Genomic DNA, 14,701 nt, shown 5'->3' with positions numbered 1-14,701 from the left:
TATTTTAGGTAAATATGCAGGTTTAAAAATATATACTTCTGTGTATTGATTTTAAGAAAGGCATTGGTGTTTATGGTTAGGTACAGTCGTCCAACGATTGTGCTTTTTTCGCAAATGCACTTTTGTTAGATCATCCCCCAGCATTGCATCGATTATATGCAACGCAGGACACGCTAGATAAACGAGTAATATCATCAACCATGTGTCGTTATAACTAGTGATAATGATTGATTGATTGTTTTTTTATAAGATAAGTTTAATCCTAGCTAGCAACTTACCTTGGCTTCTACTGCATTCACGTAACAGGCAGGCTCCTCGTGGAGTGCAATGAGAGGCAGGTGGTTAGAGCGTTGGACAATTTAACTATAAGGTTGCAAGATTGGATCCCCCGAGCTGACAAGGTGAAAATCTGTCGTTCTGCCTCTGAACAAGGCAGTTAACCCAACGTTTCTAGGCCATCATTGAAAATAAGAATGTGTTCTTAACTGACTTTCCTAGTTAAATAAAGGTATATAAAAAAAATATATAAAAAAAATAGCAAAATCGGCACCCAAAAATACCAATTTCCGATTGTTATGAAAACTTGAAATTGGCCCTAATTAATCGGCCATTCCGATTAATCAGTCTACATTCTACCATCTACAGGATTTATGGGTCCCTGATCTGTACTATACAGAAATGCATAATTATGGATATGAATATCATTATATTCATGGTCATGCATCCTGAATAGGTACACAAAGGTAGCATATGCAATATCCTTTTTCATATTTGGGTATAATTGTAAACACTGGCTATTATTGTAATGAGCTCCGCCCCCAAACAAGACCACATTTGGTTGGCCCGGTCCAGACCAAATCTGAAACAATTATAGATGTCTGTGTTACACAACTTTGGACAGTACAGCACAGCAGAGTTCCATATTGTACAGTAAAGTAGATATGTCTCGACTGTACTCTACTCCAGTGTGCTCTACTGTACTGAACTCTACAGTACTCTTTACTGTACTGTTGTCTACTGTACTGTACAAACTTGCGAAACATAGACATCTAGGATTGGTTCAGATTTGGTCCAGCCAGGGAGTACTGACCATGTCTTGGCTTTGACCACCAGATCACAGAAAGAGAGAAAAAAACTTTTTTTGTTGAGCTGAACATAACAGTATGCCAGTGGAAGGGAGGACAGTAAGCAGGTGACCCAACTGTGGTTTATGATTTCTATGATTTCCCATTGTAATTCAATTGCAATAATTCTGATTTAGTTACAGAATGGGTTTTAAATCACTTAATACATTCATAAACAAACTTGAGATCAGTAAAAACACTATAACTAAATTGGTAGGTAATACCTTTACTTGCTACTTCGGTGAATGTGAACTTTCGTTATCCCCCCATGAGGGAGAGAAATTATCTTTAAAAAATGTGGGTTTTTGGTATTGGAATTACACGGCAATGTCTGTTCAATTTAATAGAGAAGGCAAATAATTTCTCTAAAACTAAATATAAAAGTGTTCATATTAGTTGGCAGGGGTCTTTACTTCAACAACATGATTGTGTTTTGATGTATTTATAATCCTGTGTAAGACTGTTTCTGGTAGATGTTGACCAGAAATCAATGACTTTGCTTATTCCTATTTTTTAGTTTGGAGAATGGCTTTAAAAAGCTATATACCTTAGTAAAAATAAATAAAACTCAGCTTTGACAGCTAATTTGAAATGCTCCTATGCACTTCACATGTTGGTGCTTATGGGTCCTTTTAGATGGAAATGCCCAGTAGTGACTATACTATGTATTATTCTTTCTATATAGTCACAAGAATGATCTAAGTTCCAAAGGACTTTGATGGAGCATTGATGAATTAAAGGCAAAGAAGTTTAAACAAAATATCCAACCATGCAGTTCTACTGACTGGACATGTTACTCTCACACAGTCATAAACCACAAATTATGTAGCCTAACAAATGGACATTGCATTGGCCTTGTGGGCGGGCAGTCTAACAGTGAAAACTAAACATAAACGTATCCCACGACAACAAAGCGCGTGCGAGAGTTCTGAAAACAAATCACGACTCACTTTAGTGATGATGAGTGGTTCTCCGTGCTCGAGACCTCCTTTCAGCGTGAACCCCCAAGGCGTGCCTCCGTTTAACTGGACTGGGATATGGTTAAACGACACGAGCTGCTCAACAGTCTCCATTCTAGATATCTTTTAACGTTATTATACTCGCGGTAACCGACCGAGTAGAGTGGAAAGGAGTCACTTTTCTACCTGCGCTGTTTTAGAACTCGGTCTCCATCACTACTAGCCAATGGGTCCTACCATTCCATTGCAATAAAGCAACAAATCGAACAGAGACATTAGTGATACATACAAATTGGGGGAGGGCTAAAAAAAAAGTTCAGGCAGTAGCGTTAGTGTTCCACTCTCCACGGGGTAGTGAAAACGGATGTTTCCGGTTCTCAGGGCTACAGCAGTTTCCCCTGAAAAAACAGTTGTGAGGACTCTGCTCTGGCGTCTTTTTACGCCTGCTACGTTAGTATTCTTCCAAAACCAAAACTTCTGACGCAGTAGGAAGAAGTTTTCCCAGTCCCCCAATTTCAAAACTAGTTTGAAATTCATAGATAGTCACGGTAGAATTTAAACTGGGATTGTCCAATGAGAGTGCCCAGGGGGAGGAAAGAGTACACACTACACAATTTAGCATGAGTGGTAACAGATAAAATCTTAATCTAATTTTATTTGTCGCATACACATTTTCCAGATGTTGAAATCAAATTTTATTGGTCACATAGATGTATTTATGTGAGTGCGAGTGTAGCAAAATGCTGTGTTTCTAGCTCCAACAGTGCAGTAATATCTAACAATTTCACAACAAACACACACACACACACACATCTAAGTAAAGGAATGGAATTAAGAATATAGAAATATATGGACAAGCAATATCAGAGCGGCATAGACTAAGATACAGTAGAATAGAATACGGTATATACATATGACATGAGAAATGCAAAATATGTAAACATAATTAAAGTGGCCAGTGATTTCAAGTCTGTATATAGGCAGCAGCCTCTAATATGCTAGTGATGGCTATTTAACAGTCTGATGGCACCTGTTCTGACCTCGCCTTCTGGATGATAGAACAGGCAGTGGCTCGGGTGGTTGTTTCCTTGATGATCTTTATGGCCTTCCTGTGACATCGGGTGCTGTAGGCGTCCTGGAGGTAGTTTGCCCCCTGGTAATGCGTTGGGCAGACCGCACCACCCTCTGGACTATAACCTGTTAGTTCATATGCCTTGCGACCGTGATATGCCTAAGGTCAAGATAAGACCCAGTATACATTTGTTTCATCACATAACCGGAGAGCAACCTCTGTCCGGTGAAGTCCACAAAGCATATACTGTAGCATTTAACAAACAGTTACATGACCTATATTATGGTCAACAAACAATGTTTCCGACAGTTTGTAAACTGTTTTACCAGTGGCATGTATTCATGGAGGCCAAGGGAAGCCAGGCCTCCCCACAAAATGTACCAAGAAAAAAAACATTACATTATTTATCTTTTGTGTCTCTGTGTTTTAATAATTATCCTTCAATTTGCAAGAGGCTGAATGTATCTCAGAAAACACTCAAGTATCCAAAACTGTCAAAATATTGTCTGTAAGTATAACAGAACTGATATTGCAGGCGAAACCCTGAGGAAAATCAAACCAGGAAGTGGCTTCTATTTTGAAAACTCCATGTTCCATAGCCTGCCTTTGCTCCATTTAAAAGGGATATCAACCAGATTCCTTTTCCTATCGCTTCCTCAAGGTGTCAGTCTTCAGACAGTTTCAGGCTTTTATTTTGAAAAATGAGGCAGAAAGATAACATCGCGTCAGGTGTTCGCATGAGTTTTGCTCGCGCAACAGAGTTTGGGCAGCCGTTGCCTTTCCCTCTCCTACTGAAAAATACAGTTGCGGTTGATATATTATCGATTATATATTTTAAAAACAACCTGAGGATTGATTATAAAAAACGTTTGACATGTTTCTGTGGACATTACGGAAACTATTTGGAATTTGTATTGCGTTGGCGTGGCAACTCTTTCCTGTGGATTTCTGAACATAACGCGCCAAACAAACGGAGGTATTTTGGATATAAAAATAATCTTTATGGAACAAAAGGAACATTTATTGTGTAATTGGGAGTCACCTGAGTGAAAACATCCGAAGATCAAAGGTAAACAATTCATTTGATTGCTTTTCTGATTTGTGACCAAGCTACTTGATGCTAAGTGTACATAATGTTTTGTGGAGCGATCAATAAAACGCTTGGATTGCTTTCGCTGTAAAGCATATTTTCAAAATCTGACACGACAGGTGGATTAACAAAAGGCTAAGCTGTGTTTTCCTATATTGCACTTATGATTTCATGAATATAAATATTTTTAGTAATATTGTTTGAATGTGGCGCTATGCAATTCAGCAGTTGTTGATAACAATTATCCCATTAACGGGATTGCAGCCATAACAGTGTTCAATGACACTTTTTCTAAGTTTGTTAATTTTATCCAGGATTGTTTACCTCTGTATATAGATTTTGAAACTCCACTATGAATTTTCTCCCAATAGGCAGAAGGGGGAACAATGGGAAGCATTGTCAATATATTCATTTTGACAATAGATATTCTGCTGGTTAAAGCAACTGGGATATTATTATTAAGATAAAACATAATATTCAATATCGGCAAGTTAGACTAAAATATTAGTTCTACATAATCTGGTGGGTGATAACCTTCGGGGGCTAGCCAGCTAGCCCCCGAATAGCAGCATTGTAGAAACTTTACACTCAACGGAACGACTTGATTAGTCTAGTGTCAACAACGCAGCCACTGCCAGCTAGCCTACAAAGTCAACAACGCAGCCACTGCCAGCTAGCCTACCTCAGCAGTACTGTATCATTTTAATCATTTTAGTCAATTAGATTCTTGCTACGTAAGCTTAACTTTCTGAACATTCGAGACGTGTAGTCCACTTGTCATTCCAATCTCCTTTGCATTAGCGTAGCCTCTTCTCTAGCCTGTCAACTATGTGTCTGTCTATCCCTGTTCTCTCCTCTCTGCACAGACCATACAAACGCTCCACACCGCGTGGCCGCGGCCACCCTAATCTGGTGGTCCCAGCGCGCACGATCCACGTGGAGTTCCAGGTCTCCGGTAGCCTCTGGAACTGCCGATCTGCGGCCAACAAGGCAGAGTTCATCTCAGCCTATGCCTCCCTCCAGTCCCTCGACTTCTTGGCACTGACGGAAACATGGATCACCACAGACAACACCGCTACTCCTACTGCTCTCTCTTCGTCCGCCCACGTGTTCTCGCACACCCCGAGAGCTTCTGGTCAGCGGGGTGGTGGCACCGGGATCCTCATCTCTCCCAAGTGGTCATTCTCTCTTTCTCCCCTTACCCATCTGTCTATCGCCTCCTTTTGAATTCCATGCTGTCACAGTTACCAGCCCTTTCAAGCTTAACATCCTTATCATTTATCGCCCTCCAGGTTCCCTCGGAGAGTTCATCAATGAGCTTGATGCCTTGATAAGCTCCTTTCTTGAGGACGGCTCACCTCTCACAGTTCTGGGCGACTTTAACCTCCCCACGTCTACCTTTGACTCATTCCTCTCTGCCTCCTTCTTTCCACTCCTCTCCTCTTTTGACCTCACCCTCTCACCTTCCCCCCTACTCACAAGGCAGGCAATACGCCGACCTCATCTTTACTAGATGCTGTTCTTCCACTAACCTCATTGCAACTCCTCCAAGTCTCCGACCACTACCTTGTATCCTTTTCCCTCTCGCTCTCATCCAACACTTCCCACACTGCCCCTACTCGGATGGTATCGCGCCGTCCCAACCTTCGCTCTCTCTCCCCCGCTACTCTCTCCTCTTCCATCCTATCATCTCTTCCCTCTGCTCAAACCTTCTCCAACCTATCTCCTGATTCTGCCTCCTCAACCCTCCTCTCCTCCCTTTCTGCATCCTTTGACTCTCTATGTCCCCTATCCTCCAGGCCGGCTCGGTCCTCCCCTCCCGCTCCGTGGCTCGACGACTCATTGCGAGCTCACAGAACAGGGCTCCGGGCAGCCGAGCGGAAATGGAGGAAAACTCGCCTCCCTGCGGACCTGGCATCCTTTCACTCCCTCCTCTCTACATTTTCCTCCTCTGTCTCTGCTGCTAAAGCCACTTTCTACCACTCTAAATTCCAAGCATCTGCCTCTAACCCTAGGAAGCTCTTTGCCACCTTCTCCTCCCTCCTGAATCCCCCCCTCCTCTGCAGATGACTTCGTCAACCATTTTGAAAAGAAGGTCGACGACATCCGATCCTCGTTTGCTAAGTCAAACGACACCGCTGGTTCTGCTCACACTGCCCTACCCTGTGCTCTGACCTCTTTCTCCCCTCTCTCTCCAGATGACATCTCGCGTCTTGTGACGGCCGGCCGCCCAACAACCTGCCCGCTTGACCCTATCCCCTCCTCTCTTCTCCAGACCATTTCCGGTGACCTTCTCCCTTACCTCACCTCGCTCATCAACTCATCCCTGACCGCTGGCTACGTCCCTCCCGTCTTCAAGAGAGCGAGAGTTGCACCCCTTCTGAAAAAACCTACACTCGATCCCTCCGATGTCAACAACTACAGACCAGTATCCCTTCTTTCTTTTCTCTCCAAAACTCTTGAACGTGCCGTCCTTGGCCAGCTCTCCCGCTATCTCTCTCAGAATGACCTTCTTGATCCAAATCAGTCAGGTTTCAAGACTAGTCATTCAACTGAGACTGCTCTTCTCTGTATCACGGAGGCACTCCGCACTGCTAAAGCTAACTCTCTCTCTCTGCTCTCATCCTTCTAGACCTATCGGCTGCCTTCGATACTGTGAACCATCAGATCCTCCTCTCCACCCTCTCCGAGTTGGGCATCTCCGGCGCGGCCCATGCTTGGATTGCGTCCTACCTGACAGGTCGCTCCTACCAGGTGGCGTGGCGAGAATCTGTCTCCTCACCACGCGCTCTCACCACTGGTGTCCCCCAGGGCTCTGTTCTAGGCCCTCTCCTATTCTCGCTATACACCAAGTCACTTGGCTCTGTCATAACCTCACATGGTCTCTCCTATCATTGCTATGCAGACGACACACAATTAATCTTCTCCTTTCCCCCTCTGATGACCAGGTGGCGAATCGCATCTCTGCATGTCTGGCAGACATATCAGTGTGGATGACGGATCACCACCTCAAGCTGAACCTCGGCAAGACGGAGCTGCTCTTCCTCCCGGGGAAGGACTGCCCGTTCCATGATCTCGCCATCACGGTTGACAACTCCATCGTGTCCTCCTCCCAGAGCGCTAAGAACCTTGGCGTGATCCTGGACAACACCCTGTCGTTCTCAACTAACATCAAGGCGGTGGCCCGTTCCTGTAGGTTCATGCTCTACAACATCCGCAGAGTACGACCCTGCCTCACACAGGAAGCGGCGCAGGTCCTAATCCAGGCACTTGTCATCTCCCGTCTGGATTACTGCAACTCGCTGTTGGCTGGGCTCCTGCCTGTGCCATTAAACCCCTACAACTCATCCAGAACGCCGCAGCCCGTCTGGTGTTCAACCTTCCCAAGTTCTCTCACGTCACCCCGCTCCTCCGCTCTCTCCACTGGCTTCCAGTTGAAGCTCGCATCCGCTACAAGACCATGGTGCTTGCCTACGGAGCTGTGAGGGGAACGGCACCTCAGTACCTCCAGGCTCTGATCAGGCCCTACACCCATACAAGGGCACTGCGTTCATCCACCTCTGGCCTGCTCGCCTCCCTACCACTGAGGAAGTACAGTTCCCGCTCAGCCCAGTCAAAACTGTTCGCTGCTCTTGCCCCCCAATGGTGGAACAAACTCCCTCACGACGCCAGGACAGCGGAGTCAATCACCACCTTCCGGAGACACCTGAAACCCCACCTCTTTAAGGAATACCTAGGATAGGATAAAGTAATCCTTCTCACCCCCCCTTAAAAGATTTAGATGCACTATTGTAAAGTGGCTGTTCCACTGGATGTCATAAGGTGAAAGCACCAATTTGTAAGTCGCTCTGGATAAGAGCGTCTGCTAAATGACTTAAATGTAAAATGTAAATGTAAAACAAATCTTAAGACTAGAGACATTTATCGACAAATATTACGAAAACAAGCACCACCCAAACATGACGGAGAGTAAGACAGGGGAACCGATTTCAAAACGAAAACATGACTGTTCTACAGACACAGACGATTTAATATTTTCACCACCGGGAATGGTAAAGGTCAAAACCGATCTGTTAAAATCAATAAATGACAAACTGTGTATACTTGAATTAGTTAGTAAGGATATAAAAGAGTTGAAGGCAAGCTGCGACATTGGAGAAGGAAACACACAATCTAAAAGGGACAGTCAATAAGATTGAAACTCAAGTGAATGAAATTAAAAAGGAGAACACTGTTCTGAGGGAAGCCTTACTGGACATACAAACTAGATCCATGAGAGAGAATCTGGTACTTACAGGTATCCAGGAGAAAGAAGGGGAAGTTCCTGAATCTGTAGTTAGAGAGTTCCTCCTTACAGCGCTTCAGATCCCACGTGAAGCTATCGACAAAATCCAACTTGAACGTGTACACCGCTTCAGACAGAGAGGACAAAGGTATGAAAGCCCAATCGTTGCCAAATTTGCTTAATTTAAAGATAAAATAATGGTTAAAAGCCTGGGTAAGGCCTCCCGGGTGGCGCAGTGGTTCAAGGGCGCTGTACTGCAGCGCCAGCTGTGCCACCAGAGACTCTGGGTTCGCGCCCAGAATCTGTCGTAACCGGCCGCGACCGGGAGGTCCGTGGGGCGACGCACAATTGGCCTAGCGTCGCCTGGGTTAGGGAGGGGTTGGCCGGTAGGGATATCCTTGTCTCATCGCGCACCAGTGACTCCTGTGGCGGGTCGAGCGCAGTGCGCGCTAACCAAGGTTGCCAGGTGAACGGTGTTTCCTCTGACACATTGGTGCGGCTGGCTTCCGGGTTGGATGCGCGCTGTATTAAGAAGCAGCGTGGCTTGGTTGGGTTGTGTATCGGAGGACGCATGACTTTTAACCGTCTCTCCCGAGCCCGTACGGTAGTTGTAGCGATGATACAAGATAGTAGCTACTAAACAATTGGATACCACGAAATTGGGGAGAAAACGGGGTAAAATTTAAAAAATATATATATATTTAAAATAATAAGCCTGGGTAAAAGACTTGCTGGGACCAAAATTGGCATGAATGATCAGTTTCCGAAGGAAATTGCAGAACGGCGTAAATTTCTTTATCCAATTTTCAAAGAAAATAGATTAAAAGCGAAACGAGTAGCTCTCTTCGTAGATAAACTATATATTGATAACCAGTTGTTCAGAGACACAAAGACTAGTCCATGGTTATTTAAAAAATTACAAAGTTCTCACAGATGAGGAAAATAAACACAATTCTAGCCCGGTTATGGATTGTAACAATACAATAAAAAATATCGCTTTTCTTTCTTCACATAAAACTCATTGAACACACAAGCACTAATTCAACATAGTTGTAACGGCCATTGTTGGTGGAAGAAGGTGAGAACCAATGCACAGCGTGGTAAGTGTCCATATTTTGAATAAAGAAATTGAACACTGAACAAAAACAACAAAGTGAACGAACGAAACCGTTCTGTCTGGTGCAGAATACAAACACGCAACAGAAAATAATCACCCACAACTCAAGGGTGAAAACAGGCTGCCTAAGTATGGTTCTCAATCAGGGACAACGATTGACAGCTGCCTCTGAGAACCATACCAGGCCAAACACAGAAATACCCAATCATAAAAAACAAACATAAACAACCCACCCGACTAACGCCCTGACCATACTAAAACAAAGACATAACAAAAGAACTAAGGTCAGAACGTGACAAGAGTGAAGATAAAAACTAAGTAAACAGAAGGCACAGTATGTGTGGATGATGTGGTGTGTGTTAATGTTTTATTTTATTTGTTATGTTTGGGAAAGTTGAGTGAGTAATGAAATGGTTGCATTTCCCAGAACCAATGTATTGCTGTGAGCCGGGGTATGAGAGGGCTTTCAATGTTGTTCAGATGATGGATATACTTTTATAATTAATTATACGTCTTATTTATTTATTGTCCTATCATGGTGGAACAGTTTTAAAATAAATGATACATTTAATTTATTTATTGTCCTATCATGGGGAACTACAGTTTTAAAATAAATTATATCTAATTATTTATTTATGATCCTATTTTAATACGGTCCACGACCCTATACCATAGACACCCACCTGAATGACCCAGATACTAAGGAGGAGTCCCTAACTGTTTTATGTGCCTGCTGTAAGCGGTCTGTATGCAGCCAAAATGAGTTCAGAGACCAAAAGCAGCACTGCCCCCTCAAGATTCTGAGCCTGCTTGGCAGGGTTGGTCCTGCAAAGCCAAAGCCCCCTAAAGGGAGAGCTGCTAATGAGAACCTTGAAGACCTTGTACCTAGCCGGTGGGGATTCCGGTGCGGTGCCCCCACCCAGGCAGGGGCAGTGCTGGCAACACTAGCTGCAGTAACCCATGGGGAGGGGGTCACACTCGGACATTCAGAGAGGGGGTATATTATTGTGACCCTGGTGGCACAAAATCAAAGTTTGACTGCATGGAGATGCTTGGGAATATGGTCAATACAGGAAAAGGTGTACATTTGACCTCCATCATCTAGGATGTGACAATGGTTAATAAAATCTCTCAATTTCTGCCCATTTTTTGAGTGGTCTTGTAGGCCTTCTCATGCAGCTGCAACTGTAAGTGCATTTGTAAATCAAGACCTTTCTTGAGTTGGGCTCTCGGATGGTGCAATTGTTGAGAATGTGAGCTTATGGTTGTGTGGAGGGAAAGGGTTGAGTGTGTGTGGGTGTATGTGTGTATCCCACAACTGTGGCGAAGGAGTAAAATATGTTAGGGACAATAGAGGATGATCCATAGCTATATATAATACAAATCGAGGTGAAGGCGATGGAAATGCATTTGGCAGTTGATCTACTTCAATTCGGTAAATGGCACTGTGTGCTCTTTTAAAAGGATGGATCCTAGCCGGTTCAGGGCTATGGGATACAGGGGGTCGAGGGTGGTCTGACGGGCATTGGGATGACAACCCAACTCGGGATGAAGAGGGCTTTTAGCGGGTGGAATAGTAGGGACCAATTGGAGGTTTAGTTAGTAGCAATGCAAATATCAAGGTACAGCTATATAGACAGTCAATCATCATGCTACTTTTTAATGGAACGTTTACAAACATATATTTTGATAACAAGAATTGAAAGTTGTGTCTCATTATGGTAAGTGGTGAAATAAGTATAGCCAGTTACAATTGTAATGGCCTAGCTGTAACGATCGTCATCCTCCTCATCTGAGGAGGAATAGGAAATATCGGAACAATGCACGGTGTGGTACGTGTTCATGATGTTTATTTGCCTGAACACTGAAATACAAAATAACAACGTGAATAAACGAAACGAACAAAACAGTCCCATGTGGAACAAACACTGACGAGGAAAAATAATCACCCACAAAACACAGGTGGGAAAAGGCTACCTAAGTATGATTCTCAAATCAGAGACAACGAACGACACCTGCCTCTGATTGAGAAGCATACCAGGCCAAACACATAACCATAACATAGAAAAAGGAACATAGACTACCCACCCCAACTCACGCCCTGACCCTACTAAAACAAAGACATAACAAAATAACTAAGGTTAGCCCGGCCAGTGCGGCGGGGTGGAACAGACTGCACTGGGCTGTGCTGGCGAACCGGGTACACCGTGCATAGGGCTGGTGCCATATACCCCGGGCCGAGGAGACGCACTGGAGACCGGATGCGCTGAGCCAGCTTCATAGCACCTGGCTCGATGCCCACTCTAGCCCGGCCGATACGAGGTGCTGCAATGTACTGCACCCGGCTATGCCTGCGCACTGGGGACACCGTTTTTATTTTTATTTTTTTTATTTCACCTTTATTTAACCAGGTAGGCTAGTTGAGAACAAGTTCTCATTTGCAACTGCGACCTGGCCAAGATAAAGCATAGCAGTGTGAACAGACAACACAGAGTTACACATTGAGTAAACAATTAACAAGTCAATAACACAGTAGAAAAAAATGGGCAGTCTATATACAATGTGTGCAAAAGGCATGAGGAGGTAGGCGAATAATACAATTTTGCAGATTAACACTGGAGTGATAAATGATCAGATGGTCATGTACAGGTAGAGATATTGGTGTGCAAAAGAGCAGAAAAGTAAATAAATAAAAAACAGTATAAAAACAGTATGGGAATGAGGTAGGTGAAAATGGGTGGGCTATTTACCAATAGACTATGTACAGCTGCAGCGATCGGTTAGCTGCTCGGATAGCTGATGTTTGAAGTTGGTGAGGGAGATAAAAGTCTCCAACTTCAGCGATTTTTGCAGTTCGTTCCAGTCACAGGCAGCAGAGTACTGGAACGAAAGGCGGCCAAATGAGGTGTTGGCTTTAGGGATGATCAGTGAGATACACCTGCTGGAGCGCGTGCTACGGATGGGTGTTGCCATCGTGACCAGTGAACTGAGATAAGGCGGAGCTTTACCTAGCATGGACTTGTAGATGACCTGAGCCAGTGGGTCTGGCGACGAATATGTAGCGAGGGCCAGCCGACTAGAGCATACAAGTCGCAGTGGTGGGTGGTATAAGGTGCTTTGGTGACAAAACGGATGGCACTGTGATAGACTGCATCCAGTTTGCTGAGTAGAGTGTTGGAAGCCATTTTGTAGATGACATCGCCGAAGTCGAGGATCGGTAGGATAGTCAGTTTTACTAGGGTGAGCTTGGCGGCGTGAGTGAAGGAGGCTTTGTTGCGGAATAGAAAGCCGACTCTTGATTTGATTTTCGATTGGAGATGTTTGATGTGAGTCTGGAAGGAGAGTTTGCAGTCTAGCCAGACACCTAGGTACTTATAGATGTCCACATATTCAAGGTCGGAACCATCCAGGGTGGTGATGCTAGTCGGGCATGCGGGTGCAGGGAGCGATCGGTTGAAAAGCATGCATTTGGTTTTACTCGCGTTTAAGAGCAGTTGGAGGCCACGGAAGGAGTGCTGTATGGCATTGAAGCTCGTTTGGAGGTTAGATATCACAGTGTCCAATGACGGGCCGAAAGTATATAGAATGGTGTCGTCTGCGGCATACCACGGTGCCTGCCCAGTCCACCTCTCTCCATGGTAAGCATGCGAGTTGGCTCAGGTCTCCTACCTGACTTAGCCACACTCCCCGTGTGCCCCCGCCAATACATTTTTGGGGCTGGCTCTCGTCCCTGTTGCGCTGCCGTGCCAACTCCTCAAAATGCCGTCGCTCTGCTTTGGCTGCCTCCAGCTCTTCCCTGGGGAGGCGATATTCCCCAGCCTCTGCCCAGGGTCCCTCTCCGTCCAAAATCTCCTCCCATGTCCAGGAGTCCAGAACTCGCTGCTGCCCGATACCACGCTGCCTGGTCCTTGGATGGTGGGTGAATCTGTAACGATCGTGGTCCTCCTTGTCTGAGGAGGAGTGGGAAATATCGGACCAATGTGCAGCGTGGTACGTGTTCATGAAGTTTATTTGCCTGAACACTGAAATACAAAATAACAACGTGAATAAACGAAACGAACTAAACAGTCCCGTGTGGAACAAACACTGACACGGAAAATTCATCACCCACAAAACACAGGTGGGAAAAGGCTACCTAAGTATGATTCTCAAATCAGAGACAACGAACGACACCTGCCTCTGATTGAGAACCATACAAGGCCAAACACATAACCACAACATAGAAAAAGGAACATAGACTACCCACCCCAACTCACGCCCTGACCCTACTAAAACAAAGACATAACAAAAGAACTAAGGTCAGAACGTGACAGTACCACCCCCAAAAATGCGGACTCTGGCCGCAAAACCTGAACCTATAGGGGATGGTCTGGTTGGGCGTCTGTCCACGGTGGCGGCTCTGGCACGGGAGGTGGACACCACCCCACCATAGTCTTTGCCCGCTTCTTTACCCGCCTTCGTGGTGCCTTTAGAGCGGCGACACTCGCCGCCAACCTCGGACTGGGGACCCTAGCAGCGTGCCCCGAATGGACGGGAGATTCCGGCAGCACCGGACAGGTGGGAGACTCCGGCAGCGCCGGAGTGAAGGGCGATTCCGGCAGCACAGGAGTGAAGGGCGGCTCTGGCAGCTCCTGACTGACGGGCGGCTCTGGCAGCTCCTGACTGACGGGCGACTCTGGCAGCTCAGGACAGGTGGGCGACTCTGGCAGCTCAGGACAGGCGGGCGACTCTGGCAGCTCAGGACAGGCGGGCGACTCTGGCAGCTCAGGACAGGCGGGCGACTCTGGCAGCTCAGGACAGGCGGGCGACTCTGGCAGCTCAGGACAGGCGGGCGACTCTGGCAGCTCAGGACAGGCGGGCGACTCTGGCAGGATACTCCCCTTAGCCCGGCCAGTGCGGCGGGGTGGAACAGACTGCACTGGGCTGTGCTGGTGAACCGGGTACACCGTGCATAGGGCTAGTGCCATATACCCCGGGCCGAGGAGACGCACTGGAGACCAGATGCGCTGAGCCGGCTTCATAGCACACTAGCAGATAATAAGAAAAGACTATCA

The 14,701-nt window shown here is 45.7% G+C and overlaps 1 protein-coding gene across 1 annotated transcript in view; it reads right to left on the bottom strand.

The window, feature by feature from the left end:
- The window catches only part of LOC115133833 (protein Shroom4-like), an 86,176-nt gene extending 83,641 nt beyond the window's left edge, over positions 1-2,535 (bottom strand). Inside the window, 1 exon segment of the mRNA XM_065021782.1 lies at positions 2,075-2,535. Within this exon segment, the coding sequence (XP_064877854.1) occupies positions 2,075-2,197 (123 nt within the window). The 5' untranslated portion in view covers positions 2,198-2,535.
- Positions 2,536-14,701: the final 12,166 nt, after the last annotated feature.

This window comes from Oncorhynchus nerka, linkage group LG8, assembly GCF_034236695.1.
Source record: "Oncorhynchus nerka isolate Pitt River linkage group LG8, Oner_Uvic_2.0, whole genome shotgun sequence".
NCBI lineage: Eukaryota > Metazoa > Chordata > Actinopteri > Salmoniformes > Salmonidae > Oncorhynchus > Oncorhynchus nerka.
Note: the sequence above shows the minus strand (reverse complement) of the source record. Positions and strands in the feature narration are given on the sequence as shown.